The sequence below is a fragment of the Xiphias gladius genome, chromosome 2, assembly GCF_016859285.1.
Source record: "Xiphias gladius isolate SHS-SW01 ecotype Sanya breed wild chromosome 2, ASM1685928v1, whole genome shotgun sequence".
Taxonomy (NCBI): domain Eukaryota; kingdom Metazoa; phylum Chordata; class Actinopteri; order Istiophoriformes; family Xiphiidae; genus Xiphias; species Xiphias gladius.
Window position 1 is genome coordinate 14,656,750 of NC_053401.1, and position 17,643 is coordinate 14,674,392.

Below are 17,643 nucleotides of genomic sequence, written 5' to 3' on the forward strand. Positions count from 1 at the left end.
TACTGTTTTCGGGGTCAAATATTGTGTTTCTTTCAAGACAAAACCTCTATTATAAAATAGTAATTTTTTGAAATGGAAATATTATGGTGAGACTTTGATTGTGGTTATTATAAAATTCAATGGAAACAGGATAAATATGCCATTCCTTGTCTGTTGGGCCCTATTTTCAGTAGACTTTTTAAATGCAGGTGGCCTGGCAGATACAATCATGATACAACTGACATCCTGCCCAGTGTCCACCTAAATAACATCATTTCCTGCAACCAGAGACATCATTTCCTGTAATTAGCACACATCAAAACCTGAGACAAAACCTCCTGCTGCTCCAAGAATACCCATCCATGCGCTTTATCTGTATTTGTGTGTGTGTCTATGTGTTTCCTGTTTAGAGCTGCCTTGCTGACACAGTCAACTGACCTTGAGACTTTGCACCATGGAATTTCAAAAATGTCTTTATCCTTCCCATTCTATTGTGTAACATCTCTAATAGTGGTATGGACGTATGCACACATTCGAAAACACACCCACACACACAAACACAAACACACACACACACACACACACACACACACACACACACACACACACACACACACACACACACACACACACACACACACATGCACACACACACCCAGAGTAGCTCTGTATTTGTCTGCCCCCCACAGATGCAAACACATGCACACACACCTTTCCAATCGACCCAGATCATTGCAACAATGGCAAGTCCATGTCTGTTGTTATGCCAACCCCCCCCGACCTCTGACCTCTGTTTTTTAGCAGAGGCACACTGGTTCTTCTGAAGAAAGTAGAAGCGGATTTAAAAGGGGGCACCCATACAACCCTGCACAACTTCAACCGCCTCATCATCTGACCCAATAAATCACCATCTGTGCGTGCGTACATGTGTGTCTGTATTGTGTGAGTGCCCTGTTAGGACCGTTAAAAAACAACTGGGACTCATGTGGGAAGAATAACACTGGATTAGGTTGCACTACCTGTTCATAAATCTATTACTTAGTTTGCGTGTTCTTTGTAAATAGAAGCTAGGTTCAAACTAGAGATTTAGTAGTAAAAACTTAAGTACTGTTTAAATTGGTTTGCTTTTAAACAATTGTAGCACCATTCAATCAAAAACAATCATAACAGAAAGTCAGAAGTATCACAGTATATTATTACTTTTTGTTATTTATACTGTATATTGATACAAGGAGAAATATTAGTTTCACAGTTAGTATTCATGAAGTTTATAGTGATAAACTGTAAACTATAGTGCTGATCTACATTATTGGAATAATATTTATAATTTTTGGTATTTACATTAACTCATTTGTCAGACACTTTTATCCAAAGCAACTTACAAGTGAGGTAACTTAGGGTTAAGTGTCTTGCCCAAGGACACTTTACCACATGGACAGTAGGAGCTGGGGATTGAACCGCCAACCCTGCAATAAGTGGACAACCCAACCTACCACCTGAGCTACAGCCGTACATTATGTTAGTTTGGCTAAATGTTATTTAAAATCTTCTCAGTGTATTATGAACCAGTATTCTGATCAGGTGTCAGATCAAACACATTGACCATATTCCATAACGCCTCTTTTAACTTTTCGTTTTGATTTAGAGATGCGTGAATCTCCACTTTCACATCATCTACTAGGCTAGGCTATAAATTATTAGGCTAACATTATGGGGTTTAATGTTTGGTTGTTTGGGGCAATTGTATAACTGTTAAGAAATGCAATTTAAAATCTATTTTACATCATTATAAAAACGGGATTTTGTTCGAGCATCAGGTCAGATATGTTACCCATATTCCATATCACCTTTTATTCTTTACTCACTCTCAGATAGCTACATAGCAGTGACTGGGTGTAAATATTAAGCAACAACTAACCTCTAAATACTTTTGTTTGTTTGGTGTAACCCTTTCTTTAGTTTAGACATATATAACTCTCCACTTAGTAAACACTTAAATACATTATAACTACAGTGCACTATGAGCAACTGGCTACTTATTATGATAGCTAAAACAGCTAAAAAGCTCCCATTAGATAACATTAGGACAAAGAGGGAACATTATTTATATATGTGAGTGTATGTGTGTGTTTGCATGACATGAATCTGGATTACATCACAGTTTAAGAATTGGGCTCTGATCTTCTCTCAAGTCTCTCTGAGCTATGCAAGCAATGCTACCTACACACACATGTGCGTATGTCTCTAAGAGTGACTGCTCTTTCATTAGGGCAAACATGTGTGCCTTCATTCACGTCTACACACTCACATGTCAACATGTGTAATCTATCGTGAAAACATTACTGCTTTCAGCCATATACATTTCCAAATCCCTCCAGCAATTGATGTAGGATTAAATTAACATCAGTCAAATCCAACTTCTATCCATTCAAAACATGAAGAAAAGCTGACCCTGTGTCAACGCTACAGTCAGCCTCGAGCTAATTTAACGGAATGTGTCACCATCTTTGGAAATCACTGCTCTGCATTAAGACTGACATTGGTGGAATGCACATACCCCTTACTTTACACACTCACAAACTGGTGTAATATATGTGTGTGTTTGCGTACATACTACTTGTTTCTGCATGTCACAGCAGCAAAAAGGAAGCCTATAGGATCAGTAAAGCTAAATAAATAAGTGAAGTAAACTGCACAGAACAGGAATCAAGCAGGAAATTAGTCCGGACGTGGAAATTAATCTCCTGTTTCCATGAAGACATCCCTACAGCAATAGACAACCCAATAGACAATCATAACAAAGAGGTCTTTAGTGCCAACACACTGTATTCTGAAAACAATACTTGTGGTAGTCAGGAGCCTGGCAGCAACGTTAACACAGCTATACAAGGTTTAAGACATTGTCTCTACCATCATAAAGGCAGTGCTGTTGAAGAGAGGGACATAAAGCCTAAATGCAACTCAAACAATAGATACAGATGTGACCCTGCGGCTAACATGGTACAGTATGGTAGCCTGATTCATCTGCTTTCAGCTGCTACTGAAATACGATGCTGGATGTCTTGGGTCAAGCCAGTGACGCTACAGCTTTCAGCGTCGGATACATGAAGGAAGAGCCAGAAAGTGAAAGAACAGAGATGGGAAAAAAAGTGAAAAAAGAGGGATTGATGTCTTTTGTAACAGCATAGCACAGCACATGCATACCAGTTAGTATATTAATTTTGAAAGGCTATCCTATGAGATAAGGCTAGCAGATGGTGTCTCACATGTTTGATGATGTGAGACACCATGAAGATGATGGTTATTTTTTATCTTTGTCCAGGTAAGAATGAGGATAATTGTCCTATTAATAATGCTACACTTAAACTCACAGTTTTCATGCACAATATTGCTATTTCTGTTACTGCAGATACTGAAAAACTTATGATTATAAATTCTCACAAATTATAAAATTAATAACCAGACATGAAACTATTGGATGTACATGCTCAGAAGACCATTGTTATCTTATTTCCTGTTTGGTTTAATGTTATAAGAGCAATGCCCACAAGCTCTGGAAGTTTGTTGGATAATAAAACCAGCAATTGACTGCAATATTAAGCCTTTCTAATACTATATTACAACGTGGTTACATGAGCTGTGAGTTGTGAAATAATCGCTGTCTCTTTTCTGAGATTGGAATTAGTAAAGAGGAAAGACACTGACAACTTATGGACACTGTGAATGAAAAAAACTAACCTTACAAACCACCTTTTGTCAGTGATTAAGATTAAACTGAGATTGTACCATTACGAAAGTATCCATAAACTGCATATGAAGACAATCTACCTTTGACTCAGAAAAATATAATGTATGTACTAAAACTGTCTGGTGGGAAAATACGGTTGATGGACTTTCGACTCTAAGCTGAAACCATGCCTCTGCTCTTTTTTCAGAAAGGCTGAGAGGCGAACTTGTGTCAGAATTAACGTCACTAGTACTGTTAAGATAGTTTCCTAAATCAGCAGTTGAGGTCAACGGTTTAGTAGCCTCAAAGAAAGCCACATATCATACGCTTCACTCCCGCATTATAACTGCTGAGTTTGCTCACCCATGATCATGACCTTCAATATGGGCTGTGCACTTTATGGAAAAATTCAATATTTGCAGCTGCAAACTCATTTTATCCTCATCTGATTTTTTCAAGTGCTAAAAAGTCAACTGAAGCAGGAGCAGCTGTCGTCAGTTGGTTGATTAAGTTCCTTACCTTGTTGTAGTAATGGAGCTGGACAGAGTGCCACTGGCCATCACTGACCCCGCCTGGGATGTAAGGAGAGACCTTGGTCTTTGTCTCACCTTGGTGACAAGGGAAGGAGGGGAAGAAAGAGGAAGAGAGTGAAGGGACAGAGGTTGGACATATAGGAGAACAGGAACAGTGTTGAGGGAAGTAAAATGGAGTAGGGAGGGTAGAATAGAGAAATCAAGAGAGGGAAAAGGTAGAAAAGATAGCATGGGAAATGAAGTTCATGAAGGTGAATGGGGGGAGACAGGAAAGACAAACACAGCAAAAGTGAATAGTGAATATAATGTCAGTTAAACGGTTTAGCACAGATGCTGTTTACATCTGCTGCATAGTTTTTGTTTAACATCTTCACATTATTAATTTCAGACAACGGTATGTAACTTTTTCTGTGAGTGGAATGGGAACATAACAAACATATTTCCTGATGATATACAATGTATTTTAATCATGATTTTACTTTTGGAATAAAACCATTGTAATGTTTAACTGTGACATTTTTTTAACATGTAAATCCAACACAAGCAGAGAGGAGTTGGAAAGTCAGAAAACGGACTGAGTGTCTATCTAAAGTTTGCTTACAATTAGATATTATAAGCTAATGTTTGTTAGCAGACATTTGCCACTATTAACTACTGGTCATACCAGACCAAGAAAGGCTGTAGCTGAAAAACCCCTTTGTGAATTGAATTGAGTTATGGTTTGCTTTATTTCTTATAAATTCAACTTTTCATTTATAAGAGGAATATTGTGTTTTATCGTCTTTCAAAAGTTAAATAATCTTGCTTTAATGCAAGCAAATGGGAGGAGGAACTTCTCCTTCACTAAATATATTCCACAGGTTATTGGTATGTTACCATTAAAGGAAAACTCTGTGTCCTAAACTGATATACAGACTGATTCACGCAGGTACACATACACACACCATGATTATAAATCAACTGCTGGGAAAGCCAGTATTAGTCTCCAGCATCACTGCCTCTCAGTGAGAAGATTGTAGAGCACAATGGCAACAGATTAACTCGGGGTTTACTCTGTTTGTCAAAGGCAGGAGCAGCTTGGAATCCGCTGCTCTGGAAATCAGCAACACTGACAAGAAATGCGTGTGTCTTTGTACATGAGTGTATGAGAGAGAGTTAATACGTGATGTCTGTTTCCTGGCTTTGCATGTAACAAAAAGAACAGAAAGGGCAAAGTATTTGTTAATGAATGATTGTATTACTTGGCCTGTTCGCAAGTATTTAATTCAGGGTTCATGCATTCAGCATTTAGAAATATTTAAGATCTGAACTAGGGCACAAGGACTTGGCTTGGTTGCCAAAAAGATTTCACCCAATATAATCATATTGAACTGGAGTCCTCCCTGTATGGTACCATGAGAACGTGGACCAACTCTGAAAACAACAATCATCAGTCCAAAGATTATGTGTTTGATTTGCAATCCAACAGTTATCAGTTTTAACAATGATTGTGGTTGTTTTTTTGATTGTGCTTGAACTTTACATGTGTGAGTATGCATGTGTGTATTCATATTTGTGAGTGTGTACATGCTTTAAAACATGTTTTTGAAAAAGTCAAGTTTCTGTCATGTTCTGCTTATCATGGGCTTTAGTGTATGTGTGTCATGTGTGTAATATGGAGGTGTTTTTTGGCCATTTAAGCATCTGTGAAATACTTAATCACTCTTGGAGCTCCCCCTCTGAGGCAGCAGCTGCTTTCAAAATAGTAACACACACCCATCCCTTTTATGTACACACAAAGAAACATACTTACACACACAAATAAACATATTAAAACTCTGAACACCCTTGTCAAAAGAAAGCACCTGCTGATAAGAATTTTTTAGCCAGCTCTTTGTGAAAGTCCCTTTAGATAAAGTGTGCTTACACTTGCATTAACCTACTTACAATGTAGCTGATATTAACAACAATTACTGTAAGTAGTCCCCAGATATACACTTGCAGACAAACACACATTATGAGGCCTAACCTCCAGAGAAGGTGAGCTGAATCTGTTCGTCAATGATCTCCAGGGCGATGAAATCATGTTTCTCATTAAATCTGCCATTGTAGAGTAGCAGTGCGTTTCTTTCTCTGGTAGCAAACCTGCAGAGACAGATGGGATTTTTTAGGGTTTTTTAGGTTTTTTATTTTGATACTTGGAGGAACAGCATGAACAACACTGGTGCAATTAAACCAAAAAGCACCTATCCATCTCAAACCGACCAGGACTGAACCGTTGAAGGCCTTGCAGATAGCTTTATCATGAAAGCACAGTGGAGATCTTGAGGAAAAGTCATTTGGAAAGGAAAGGCAGGATGTGTAAAGCCGGTGGGCTGCAGAGAGGAAACAGTTCCCCTGCCTTAGACGATGCATGAGCGTATCCATATGTGAGAGAGGGAGAAAGACCTGGTAACTGAGCCAGTACCTTCTCCTGTGTTTGTTCTACGAGGGTACAAAGTTCACATGCGTGGCTGTTTGTGTGTGTGTTAGGAGTGTAAGCTGAGGACAGAGGAGTCAGCCGGCAGATGCCAGTGAGGCTAGGAGGGCAGGAAGTCAGGATGGCTGTAGCCAAACACCGATAAGAGAAACCCATCACACAGCCTTTCCTGTTTTCACTGCACTGCAAACCTTTCTAACCATCATGCTTTTAATGAACTCACGCTATCAAACTAATTTTACCCTTTACTGGTAACGAAACACGGGATAAAACTTTTTCTTTACATAATATTTACCGTATCAGTGTCAAAAACTTGATGAACAAGGGTTATTTTGCTCCAGCAGTTTCAGTTTGTTTGAGAATGTGAGAACACAAGCACACATCATAAAGTCACACATTCAGTGTGTGTCTTCTTTGCTCTTATATGTGTATATGCATGTTAGTATTTAGAGGAGGGAACTGAGGCAAAATGGAAAAGTGTGTACGTGTCTTGGCATGTCCCGTTGACACACTTTAGCTCACTGAACTGTTTTTATTTGTGTAGCTCTTCAAACTCCCTAAATTACCATTTACTACACACACTTCTACAGGTATTGCAGACGTACTGCTGTTACAGCCTATAGTAGAAATGTGTGTGGTGTAGCAATCCCAAGTAGGTAAGAAAAACTATTTATTATTATTCAGACAGTATAACAGCCAAACATTTTGTAATTCCCAAATTTTATACATCTTTACAAAACTCTTTAAACGGAAATCTAATACTTGAATCGGATTCCACATACTTTTAGTAATTAATATATTCAAGTTATTCCAATATTTAAAAGCAATATTCACCATTTTAAAAGTTTTGGAGAGTGGTGTATTTTTGTTAGCCTCTGAAACCAAAACCACAACTGTAAAAGTGTAAATGATGGATTAAATAGTGTGTTTACTATCTTACTACCGTAGTACAGTAGTAAGTTAGCGTTAATTCCAAGGCCAGCAAGCACATTATTAACTACAGTAACCAAGAATAAAAACTAATTTTTATTTTTCTTCTTTATCTCCTTTTTCTGCATAAATAATCAACTGGTAAGGATGCTTAAGTTTTTCCTGTGAGCTGTTAGCCTTGCCCACAGTCTTTCAGCAAATTATTATGTATGTAGCCTTAAAGTGCACATTTAAGTACCCTTAACAAGATCCTCCCTTCAAAACAAGTCAGCTGGCAACATAAAAAGTCAGCCAGAAGGCCTGAAAAATCAAAAGTTGCTCGCTAGGAATGACAAGCTGCTTTTGTCCACCACTGTTTGAAATCAAAAATTTGAGTGGTAAATCTGCCACTTTTATCATTTAAACAGTATATGTGCAATGTTAGATTTGAAAGCTTGACAGGCGTAGACAGTGATCCTTATCTTGAATTGAATTTCATCCAAACATAGTTATTTGAAAGAGAGTGTTTGGTACTTAGTATTAATTAATAAAGAGAGAAGAAGAGAAGAAAGGAACAAAAGAAGAAATTAAGCTTAGAAAGTACTTACGTGAAGGAGACAGTGAAGTGGAACCTTTGCCGCAGGCCTCTGAAGGTGATGAAGGACTGTCCAGGGAAGTTGCGGGTGGTCATCTCGCAGTACGGCTTCTCAAACTCCCCTGGTGGACACTGGCACATGAAACCACCAGCCAGCCGGTTGACACACTTGCCACCGTTCTTACACACACCGGGCACACAACGGCCTGATGATGCATTCAGCTCACAGTGTTCACCTATGAGACATATGAGTTGTGTTGCAACTGTTGTCTGTACTGTAGTACCATCCTAAACTATTTTTTTTAATTTTATTCTTTACTGGGTTTGACAACTGCCTTGGTTTGAACAGGTGACATCTTCTAAACCTGTCTTTATAGTGTTGTATGTATGTATGAGCTGTGTGTTGCAATTGCATTGATATGTGAATGATAAATTACCTGTCATATCACCTCATCAATTTATTATCATCCTTTTATCTTTTCTTTGAGGCATGTTGTCCACCATTGTCTGAAATACAGACTTTATATCAGCTGATTGGAATCCTGTTGTTTTAAAAAGATGCCTTTGATTGTCAATCAACCACACATATACTACTAATTTGTTGCTTCTTCCATTGAGTCTGCAGATTACAAAACAGTGTTAGTGTTATGTTGTTAAGGCCCATTTTAAAACATCATTTCAAGAAAAGCTATCTCTATCTATATCTCTGTCTAAAATTAGCAGCAACTACAAAGCCCTGTTTATAGGCCTCTTCTGGGAGGAACAGGTCTTTTCCAGAAAGTAATTTGGTCATATTTGGAGAGAAAAGAGAGGATGGGAGATAAGGAGAAGTAAGGAGAGTGGACAAAAACATAATAAAGGAAGAAAGAAAGAGACACAAAAAGAAAGAAAGAAAGAAAGAAAGAAAGAATGAAAGAAAGAAGGTAAAGACAGGGATGATACCCCCCCCCCCATTAAGTCCAATCCAGGGCAAGCTGATACTTTTAAACCATATAAAGATCAGATAAAAGCTGACCAGCTAAATCCTTCTTAGCGTTACTCCAGCTTGTGTTTTATAAAGTTACAGAAAACATCCATTCTTGAATTAATACACTGCATTCCTACAATTATTTCAGATGTATTCTAACTAGCCATGTCCAATATTTCCCAGAGTTGCACTTATTTGAACTTGAAGCTTTCAATCAAACTTGGACAAAGCTATCTAAATTAGTCCAGATGATCATTCATCAGTACTACAGATTTCTCTAAATATGAGTGTTGATAAATTGAACAAAATAGTTTGGATGGATATAAGTCCTTTATTCTGAGAAACTGATCACATGGCACACACTGGTCCAAAATGCATGTTTCCCATACATGATCACAGGAAAAGGAGCAGCTGTAAAACAGTAAATATATTTATGAGCAACAGAAACCCAACGAAATGACTCTTTATTATCAGAATTTGATCCACCTCAGATGCTCCAAGTGCCAACAAAGTGAAGACGAAGACTAGCAAACAAACATGAATGTGAGCAACTGACAATTTCAAATACTTAATATATACTTAAATAAAAATTTGCTTTGCAAGTGTTTTATGAGAAAGGAATGCATGGTTGTCCTCAGCGATACACACAATGTGTTTTGGTGAGTAACAATTTAAACAAAAAAGTTTTTCTTGTTTACCAGAAAAATGCAAATAGCACCTTTAACTGCTGGTCCAAAGAACTTTAGACCTAATGAAATAAAAAGGCAGGTAATGCTCACTAACTAAAAGCATCCTTTGTGCATTTGTTTTTAACATTTGCACCTCTTCTCAAGAACCATTATGATTAAAGAAATTAGACAGAGAGAGATTGTGACATTTACTTTCTAATTTACAGCTGCACTTGAACTAATAATGGAATGGAGATGTGCAGAGGATGGAAGAAAACGTTGCATCAGCTCTGTCTGGCCAATGATCACCGATAATATAAAATATGTTCCAGACAGGTCCAGTAAATGACTGACCAGCAGTCTCAGTTATTGTGGTGCATAATGCCTTCAACTATAAGCCTGTTCTCTACTGAGTAACCTGGACCCACCATCTTCGCTGTGAACCAATCTATATTCTATTTTGGGGAGTTGAGAGTTGGTCGAGGTATGGTCAAATCCTCCAGGAGACCACTATGTATAAGGTCTTTTGTGCCCGTAACTTTTTTGGTTTACTGGGTGTTGCCATAAGTCTGTCTATTACTGCCATCTTGATATCAAATTTATTACATTATATTATATCTAATTCAGTTACTTACTGCAGTGGATCTCTCAGAGGGAAATTCTTCCTGAATGTCCATGCGGATCTAGGTTTGTCTAAATTCAATGAGTTGGGCCCAGCTTCCTGGCTTTACTCATTTAAATTCCTCCACTAATACACCAGGAGACCTCTTTCTGACTGTAATATTATTTGTAATAGGTGCCTCTATGTCCCATTCAGTGCTGTGTCTCAACTTGCTGTCCAGACAAGATCTCTCCGCCACAAACAGACCCCCAACACCACCTCCTGGAACCAGCTAATGGCCCTTCTCTCCTCAGCATAATCCTTTTTTCCGAGGGGGAATTATAAGGATCTGTTTCCCTGTAATGTAGGAAACCCAAGGAGGACAGAGCAGGCCCCCGCTGTCATCAGCCCCATAATGGCCTCTGATGGGCCCTGACTATCTGGAGTTGAACTGTGACCTTCAAAGCGGGGGTATCAAGATGTAGGTAAGGGAAATATGATGGCTGAGTGGAGAAGACTGACATGGTGAGTAGTAGAAGAAGGCAAGAGAGGGCCAGTGAGTGACAAAGGCAGTTATAATCACGTAATTACATCAGATAAGATAGAGGAAAAGAAGGAGAGGAGAGTTAGAGCGTTGGGAGAGAAAGAGGGAGAAGAGGGATGAAGGCTGTCAGAGGCCCTCTAAGCTCTATCAGGGAGAGTCAGAGGAGAGGAGACAGTCACTCAGGTATCAGATGTACAAGGGGGAAGTTATGGGAGGAAGATCACTACCATCAGGAAATATTTCGGAAAGTGATTTCAGTGGGAATGATGAAAGCTTCCGAGTCTTCCCATAGCTCATCTAACATGTGAATGTAATGTAGTCACATTGACTTACAGCTTCCAGGAAGAGAGAGAGACTATTTGTAATTTTACATTACCAATAGTATTTTTTTGTTTTTGTTAATGCAAAAATATTGACTAGAGCTGTTTTAAGTTGCCGTTACATTTCAATGTATTATGATTATTTGAGTTTTAAGGCAAAAATGTTGTTAAAACTAATGTAGTTTTGGGTAATGGGTTAAGTGATATTTGAGACACATCTGGTTTGACCAGTATAGTCAGCATTCCGTACACCTCTATACAGCAATAAATCTACTGTGCTGTATGCACGTACGTGTGTGTGTGCAGGTGGCTATACCTACAGCATTACAAAGCATTTTTTCTCCTCCTGCACTGGGGTCGACCTCAAGCTACAACAATAGGTGGTGAGAGCTTTTACAACCTGTTTGGGTTTGGCAGTTTTGTACAAGTCATTAAAGCCATTGTCAGACACAGTAGGAAACCTTGCACATACTGTACTTAGAATACACTTTTGAAGTTTTCTTTGGGGAAAAATATCTTCTGTGGTTGTTTTAATACACACATATTACTATGACATAGTCATTTGTAGTAAGCACAATACAGTATATTGTAGTTTAGGCAAATAAAGAAATGATAATAATTTTTTTTTCTAAAAATCAAAATACTTGTACTATTTTATACTAAAATAATTGTAAATAAAAAGGTACAATTCCCTATTCTCTCCAATCAGATGCAAGCTACAAAAACAATGAAGATCAATAGATTAACTTTGACAAAAGGTCCTAAATGTTGTCACCAATATCATATGTAGGTTTTGAGGAACATTATTTTGATAATGTAAAAATTTAGTTTGACTTACAAAAAAAACTGTAATTGCAAAGCAAATCCTGCAAGTTTTGACTGAATGGAGGGCTACAGCCAGGATTTGTTTGCTATGAACTGCAAAAAATGCCCATCATAAAAAGTCAGATAGTCTGTAATTGCGTCTTGCAGCAAAAAGGATATAAGATCATTTATTTTGACTTCTTCTAAAAGAAAAATAAGTATTAATATTTGTGCAAGGGGTTAAATTATGATGTTTTTTTATTTTTTCCGTGTAGCCAACTCACCCGTGAAGTCTTCCAGGCACTCACAGGTGTATCCTCCCTCTCGGCTGCGGCATCTGCCATTGTTCTTGCACGGTCCTGAGTAGCACAGGTCGATCTCAGTCTCGCAATAGTCCCCGGTGAAACCAACCGGACAGCGGCAGCGCAGCCCGTTGATGGGGTGGATGGGCCGAAACAGAACTGTTTCAGAGGCAATGAAGGGAGGGGAGCTGTCAAACTTCAGCACCGATACACACTTCATGTAGTTCTCACAGGGTTCACGTAGGCAGATGTTGTCATCAAACGGCAACACCTGGAGAGAAGAAGAAATTTCATTCACATTTATATACTGTATCTGTTTTTGATCTTCTACTAACCTTTCTGTTGTCGTGATTTAAGAGCCTTAAAATGATAGCTCAGTTTTTGGAGAATTTTATTATTTTGTGCTTAAGTGAATGTGCATATGTGTACTTGTGTGTCTGTACCTCCTGAGAAGATATCAGCCTGAGCAGAGTCCTATTGAGATAGATCTGCTCCTGTAGCTCCTCGGAAGGGAAGAATGTCCCTTTACCCGGGCCGCCTCCAGGCTGCATCGCTGAAAAGGTTACGTTGAGGATAGAGCCTTGCACATCAGTGTCATTTTGGATGTTGAACACAAACACTGCTTCCCGTTTGGTGGAGAGCACAGCTGCTACGCCCTCAAGGAAGAGGCTAAGAAGAGGAGAGAGAAAGCGCTCCTGGGACATGTTCTCCAGACGCACAGTGATGCTGTTGGTTAGCATGTCATCAGTGATGATGGTGACACGCAACGTGCAGAGGGCCACAACGAGATGGATACCATCTGGAAGAAAGAGAGAGAAGATATTTGCCTGTTATACACTTTTACTTATTGGCAGCTCCAAATGGCAGTTAAGAGTAACAAGACAAAAGGTAAAAGAGAAGAGATTTAATAGCTTAACAACAGTAACTAAACAGCATAGACTGATACAAAAGCCCAAAGATAAGCAAATTTGCTGACAAATATCAAAGGACTCAAACCAGGCCCTGTGTTCTTAGACATGAAGCATGGTTTCAGAAGGTGGGTGCTTTCTGAGATACAGTGCATATCAGCAAAGCAGAGGAAGGTCCCATTTAGCCAACCACAACACAAACTTGTAAGCCAAAGGTGTTTCTAAGGTTTCACCGGAGTAATAAAAATGAGGAAGTCAGAATCTGTTTTCAAATCAAAATAAAAAACACCTCCTCCTCTATAAACAACTAACAGTACATTTGTTGTACAATACAGTGGTAAAGATTAACTTCATTACAGTATTTCTTCACCTATTTTCTGACTACTATCATATTACATGAGATTTGAAGAGATGTGACATTCATATTGCCTGGATTTTACCATTCCCTTGCTGTATCTAATAAATGCAGAGAAAGTATGTGTTTTTTAAATAAATATCTGCTATTGCCTTATTTATACTTTAGTAGAAAGCTTAAGTGTCTCACTGTGTTCTAAATAAAAAAACAAGAAAATATAAAATTAAACACCAATATAATGGCAGATTGACCACTCAAAATGTGTGATAATTTTTGAAAAAAAAGTGGGTGAAAAAAAGCTGGCCTTTCATTTTTAGTCAGCTGAAATGACAACTGCTGCTGGTAGATGTTATTAGCTGTAGCTAGCTGACTAGCGTTAACTCAGTGAGTTAGTTGAAAACTCTGGCTCTCGCTGACTTTTTAATGTTCCCAACTGTCTCGTATGAAAATGAGAAACCTTCAAAAGGGTCTTAAATATCAATTTGATAGCTACATACATGATTTAATGCTAATTTAGTGCTGTGTAATGATACAAAAGTGATGCTAAGTCCCAAGCAAAACATTAGCATCCTCACCATCTGATGCTCCATGTAAAACACATGGGAATAAAGGAGCAGCATTGTTTTTGTATTGCAAGATAGAGGTTAGCCTTAGTACAATGGTACAGCATTATAAGAAGAAAATGTAAAGGACTTTTTCTTGCTAACATAACATGGCAGATGATCACAAGAAATCTTCCCAAAATCCAACAGAGCAGAAAAGAGATGCTAACCTTACACTAAATTGTAATATAACTTGTAGTCAGTTTCAAGCCTGAACGGGGCATAATACTGAATGTATGCTAAATATTTGCTATGCACAGCTTTAACCTGTTTTGGTTAGACCCAATCCTATCTCGTCCGCCCTCTCTGTACTCTCTACTCTACAGCTTAACAGCTTGACTTGTTTACTGTGTAACGCTTTTGCTGCTGGATTGAATTAAGTAGTGACCAGTCGGTGCAGATTCGGTCTGATTCAAGCCCTGGTTGGGAGTAACTGGATCAGTCTAGGATTTCTGCCCCTGGGGAAGGTTGGGTCTGGTCTCAGACCTACTTCTGGCACAGCTGTAAGCTCTAGTACTTATGGAGGGAAACAGAAGGCTATAGACTGCAGAGTGCATGGGCTGGGTGAAATACAGCTGACAACAGGTGGTACTATACCAAGTACTTGAGTGTGTGGTATAGCTGTGTGTCGAGGTTTAGGGGTGAAAGAGTCATGGAGAGGTTTGGCCACAGGTGCCCTGTAACTCTCAGACATAGATAAGGTCATTTCTCAGGACCTTAAACTCTCCTCACACAAACACAGATGCACTGTCAATCAAAGCAGGTTGTGGACAGGCCGGTGCATCAGGCTAGCCTCATGCTAAATGCTAATCAGAATTCAGGTCAGCTTCAACTGCATCAGGATGAATAACTCACAAAGGGAAGCCACATAAGGGTCAATTATTTAAATGAAGCCAAGCTACTGCTGTATCATGGCCGTAGGGACACAAATAAAGGTGGGTGGTAACAAGACTAACAAAAAGCACACGTAAAAATTCAGACACACATTAACAAGTCACTCGGCAGGACAGTGACATTGAGCAGCAGCTGTGTTGTATTCGGCTGCTCTAATGTGCTGGAAAGGAGGTGCTCATTCAGCACACTACTAACAGGCAGAGTATCTGCTGGCTACTATTTCTTTACAGCGCTCCACACCTGTCTCTCCCTCTTTGTCTGGGAATACAGTGGTATCCCAACTGCCGCCAGAAATTTATCAGCTCATAGTTTACACACATACAAATACACATTTCCTGCATGGACTCACAATGTGGCAGAGAAGTTATACTGTACATACACTTATGATTTAGGAAATAGATCTCTACGTTCTTCTACTTTCTGTGCTTGTCTTTTCTCTTCATTTCATACCCCAGGAGTACGGCCTTATACACATAAACTGCATACTGATGCTCAGTGTATGACTTTTACACACTTACTGACATGGGATTTCATCACTAATTCTACACACAAGCCAAGCTATTTCTTGACTAAGTAAACTATACTCCGATACAGTCAGTGCTCTTGGAATTACTTGCCTCCCAAAGTGGGTGGGATCTGCACCGTTGGGTTAGTCTGATTGGGAGAGGATGGTGGGGGGAATCATGACAGAGCATGACTGAAAAGATCAAACGGTCATGGAAAGGTGTGAAGTAGAATTTATGAGGCAGAAAAAGATAAGGGTAGTGTGGAGAAAACCTGATTGGGATCGCGTTGGCTATGCAATCATGCGGTTCCGATTATAACCTAAGTAGTTTGACATATCGTCTTTCACATACTGAAAGAAGAGGGCAGTATCTATTACCTTCTTACTCAAAAATGCCTTTCTAACTAACACCAAAGAATTAATAAAATAATTAACATTTTCCTTTTTTCAAACTTTTACAAGAGAGTTATTTGTTTCCTTTCTCTTTCCAGGGGCACCCCAACCCACACTATTTATAGAGTCCACCAGCTGCTAGCATGGGATCACAAACACATGAGGATGGGCTGAACCATGGAAAGGGTGTGTCACAGGCAGACGCCATGGAAAAAGAATTCTTTGTGTGTAAGTATGCCATCTCACGCGTGTGCGCGCCCACGCCCACACACACACACACACACACACACACACACACACACACACACACACACACACACGGGAAACCAAAAGCAAATGTGCACAAACAGACACACACAGGTTTAAAATGACTTATTACTACTGAGAGTGCTTTATTAAACAACCCTCCAAGAACAAACTAGAGGGGGGAGTATTAATCTGTTGATTTATCACATTAACAAGCATTACAGCCCATTCTGATTTGGATATTGCACTTTTACAGCCTAACAGCACTAATAAATGTGTAGCCAAATAAATCTGCATTATTGCACACATTGATTGGAATCTATTAGTTTAGTCATTATTGTGGTTTGTATTTATTGCTTTGTAGGTGGATTAATTACTGACAAACAAAAGAAGATACATCAACGGGCCACACAGTTTGAGGCCTACAGTGTAGGTGGTGAGGGCTGCAGAGGTGATAAGAGCTGTTAATGAGCTATGAAGAAAGACGAACCAATGACACATTTGTGTTTGTGTATGAGGACAAATGACCACACACTTGTGCACACATGCAGACACAGAAAAGCTAATACATTTGTCAGTCAGCTGTCTCTGTGCTTCCCTGTCTATATGGTTTTCACTCTCTCTCTGTCACACACACACACACACACACAGGTCCCCGTCTGTGGTTTGTGCTTGTCGTAACCAACGTAAATCATAGACAGACACACATTTCGGCCAGCTGTCACTGTGGGCACACACAGCTTTCAGTACACATACATATGCAAATAAACACACATATATGTATGCCTAAATGCACATTAAAGTCTATGAGTATTTGTATTGTATTTTAACTTAAGAAAAATATGTAAGAAAAATCTTACATAATAGCAATTTTTTAATAATTACATTCAGAGGTTAATCAAAGCAAGGCAATCATTTGAAATATTTTGGTCATTATAATTATTGGTAATAACATTGTCATCAAATTATTATCAAACATATTACATATCTGAGGCCCATTTTCTACAGAATAACAACATTATTGAGCCACAACTCATGATACATACACAACATACAACTGTCACAATTTATTTTTTTTTAAATTAATTTGCGTATACGTGTTGTACAGAGATAAAGTAAACTTAAACTCTGGTGACCACCCCCTCCCTAACTTCAAAAAAATCAAAAAATCAACAACATTGTTTAGTCAGTTACTGAGAGGGACGATCATCAAAACAACAGCAAGCCAACAAAACATCTGCAGCTACAACAGGTTTGAAAGGAGTGTCAAGCTCACCAGTATCACACTTTACCCCTTTTACACACAAAGAAACACATTTTGCCCTTCTAAAAC

At 38.8% G+C, this 17,643-nt stretch overlaps 1 protein-coding gene across 5 annotated transcripts in view; it reads right to left on the reverse strand.

The window, feature by feature from the left end:
* The window catches only part of celsr1a (cadherin EGF LAG seven-pass G-type receptor 1a), a 103,358-nt gene that overhangs the window by 46,963 nt on the left and 38,752 nt on the right, over nt 1-17,643 (reverse strand). For all 5 annotated transcript variants that reach the window (XM_040149064.1, XM_040149055.1, XM_040149081.1 and 2 more), the window contains exons 2-6: nt 12,851-13,206; nt 12,390-12,678; nt 8,215-8,437; nt 6,248-6,363; nt 4,226-4,314 (exon numbers count right to left, since the gene is read on the reverse strand). In XM_040149064.1, the coding sequence (XP_040004998.1) occupies nt 4,226-4,314; nt 6,248-6,363; nt 8,215-8,437; nt 12,390-12,678; nt 12,851-13,206 (1,073 nt within the window). The remainder of the gene's footprint in view (nt 1-4,225; nt 4,315-6,247; nt 6,364-8,214; nt 8,438-12,389; nt 12,679-12,850; nt 13,207-17,643) is intronic.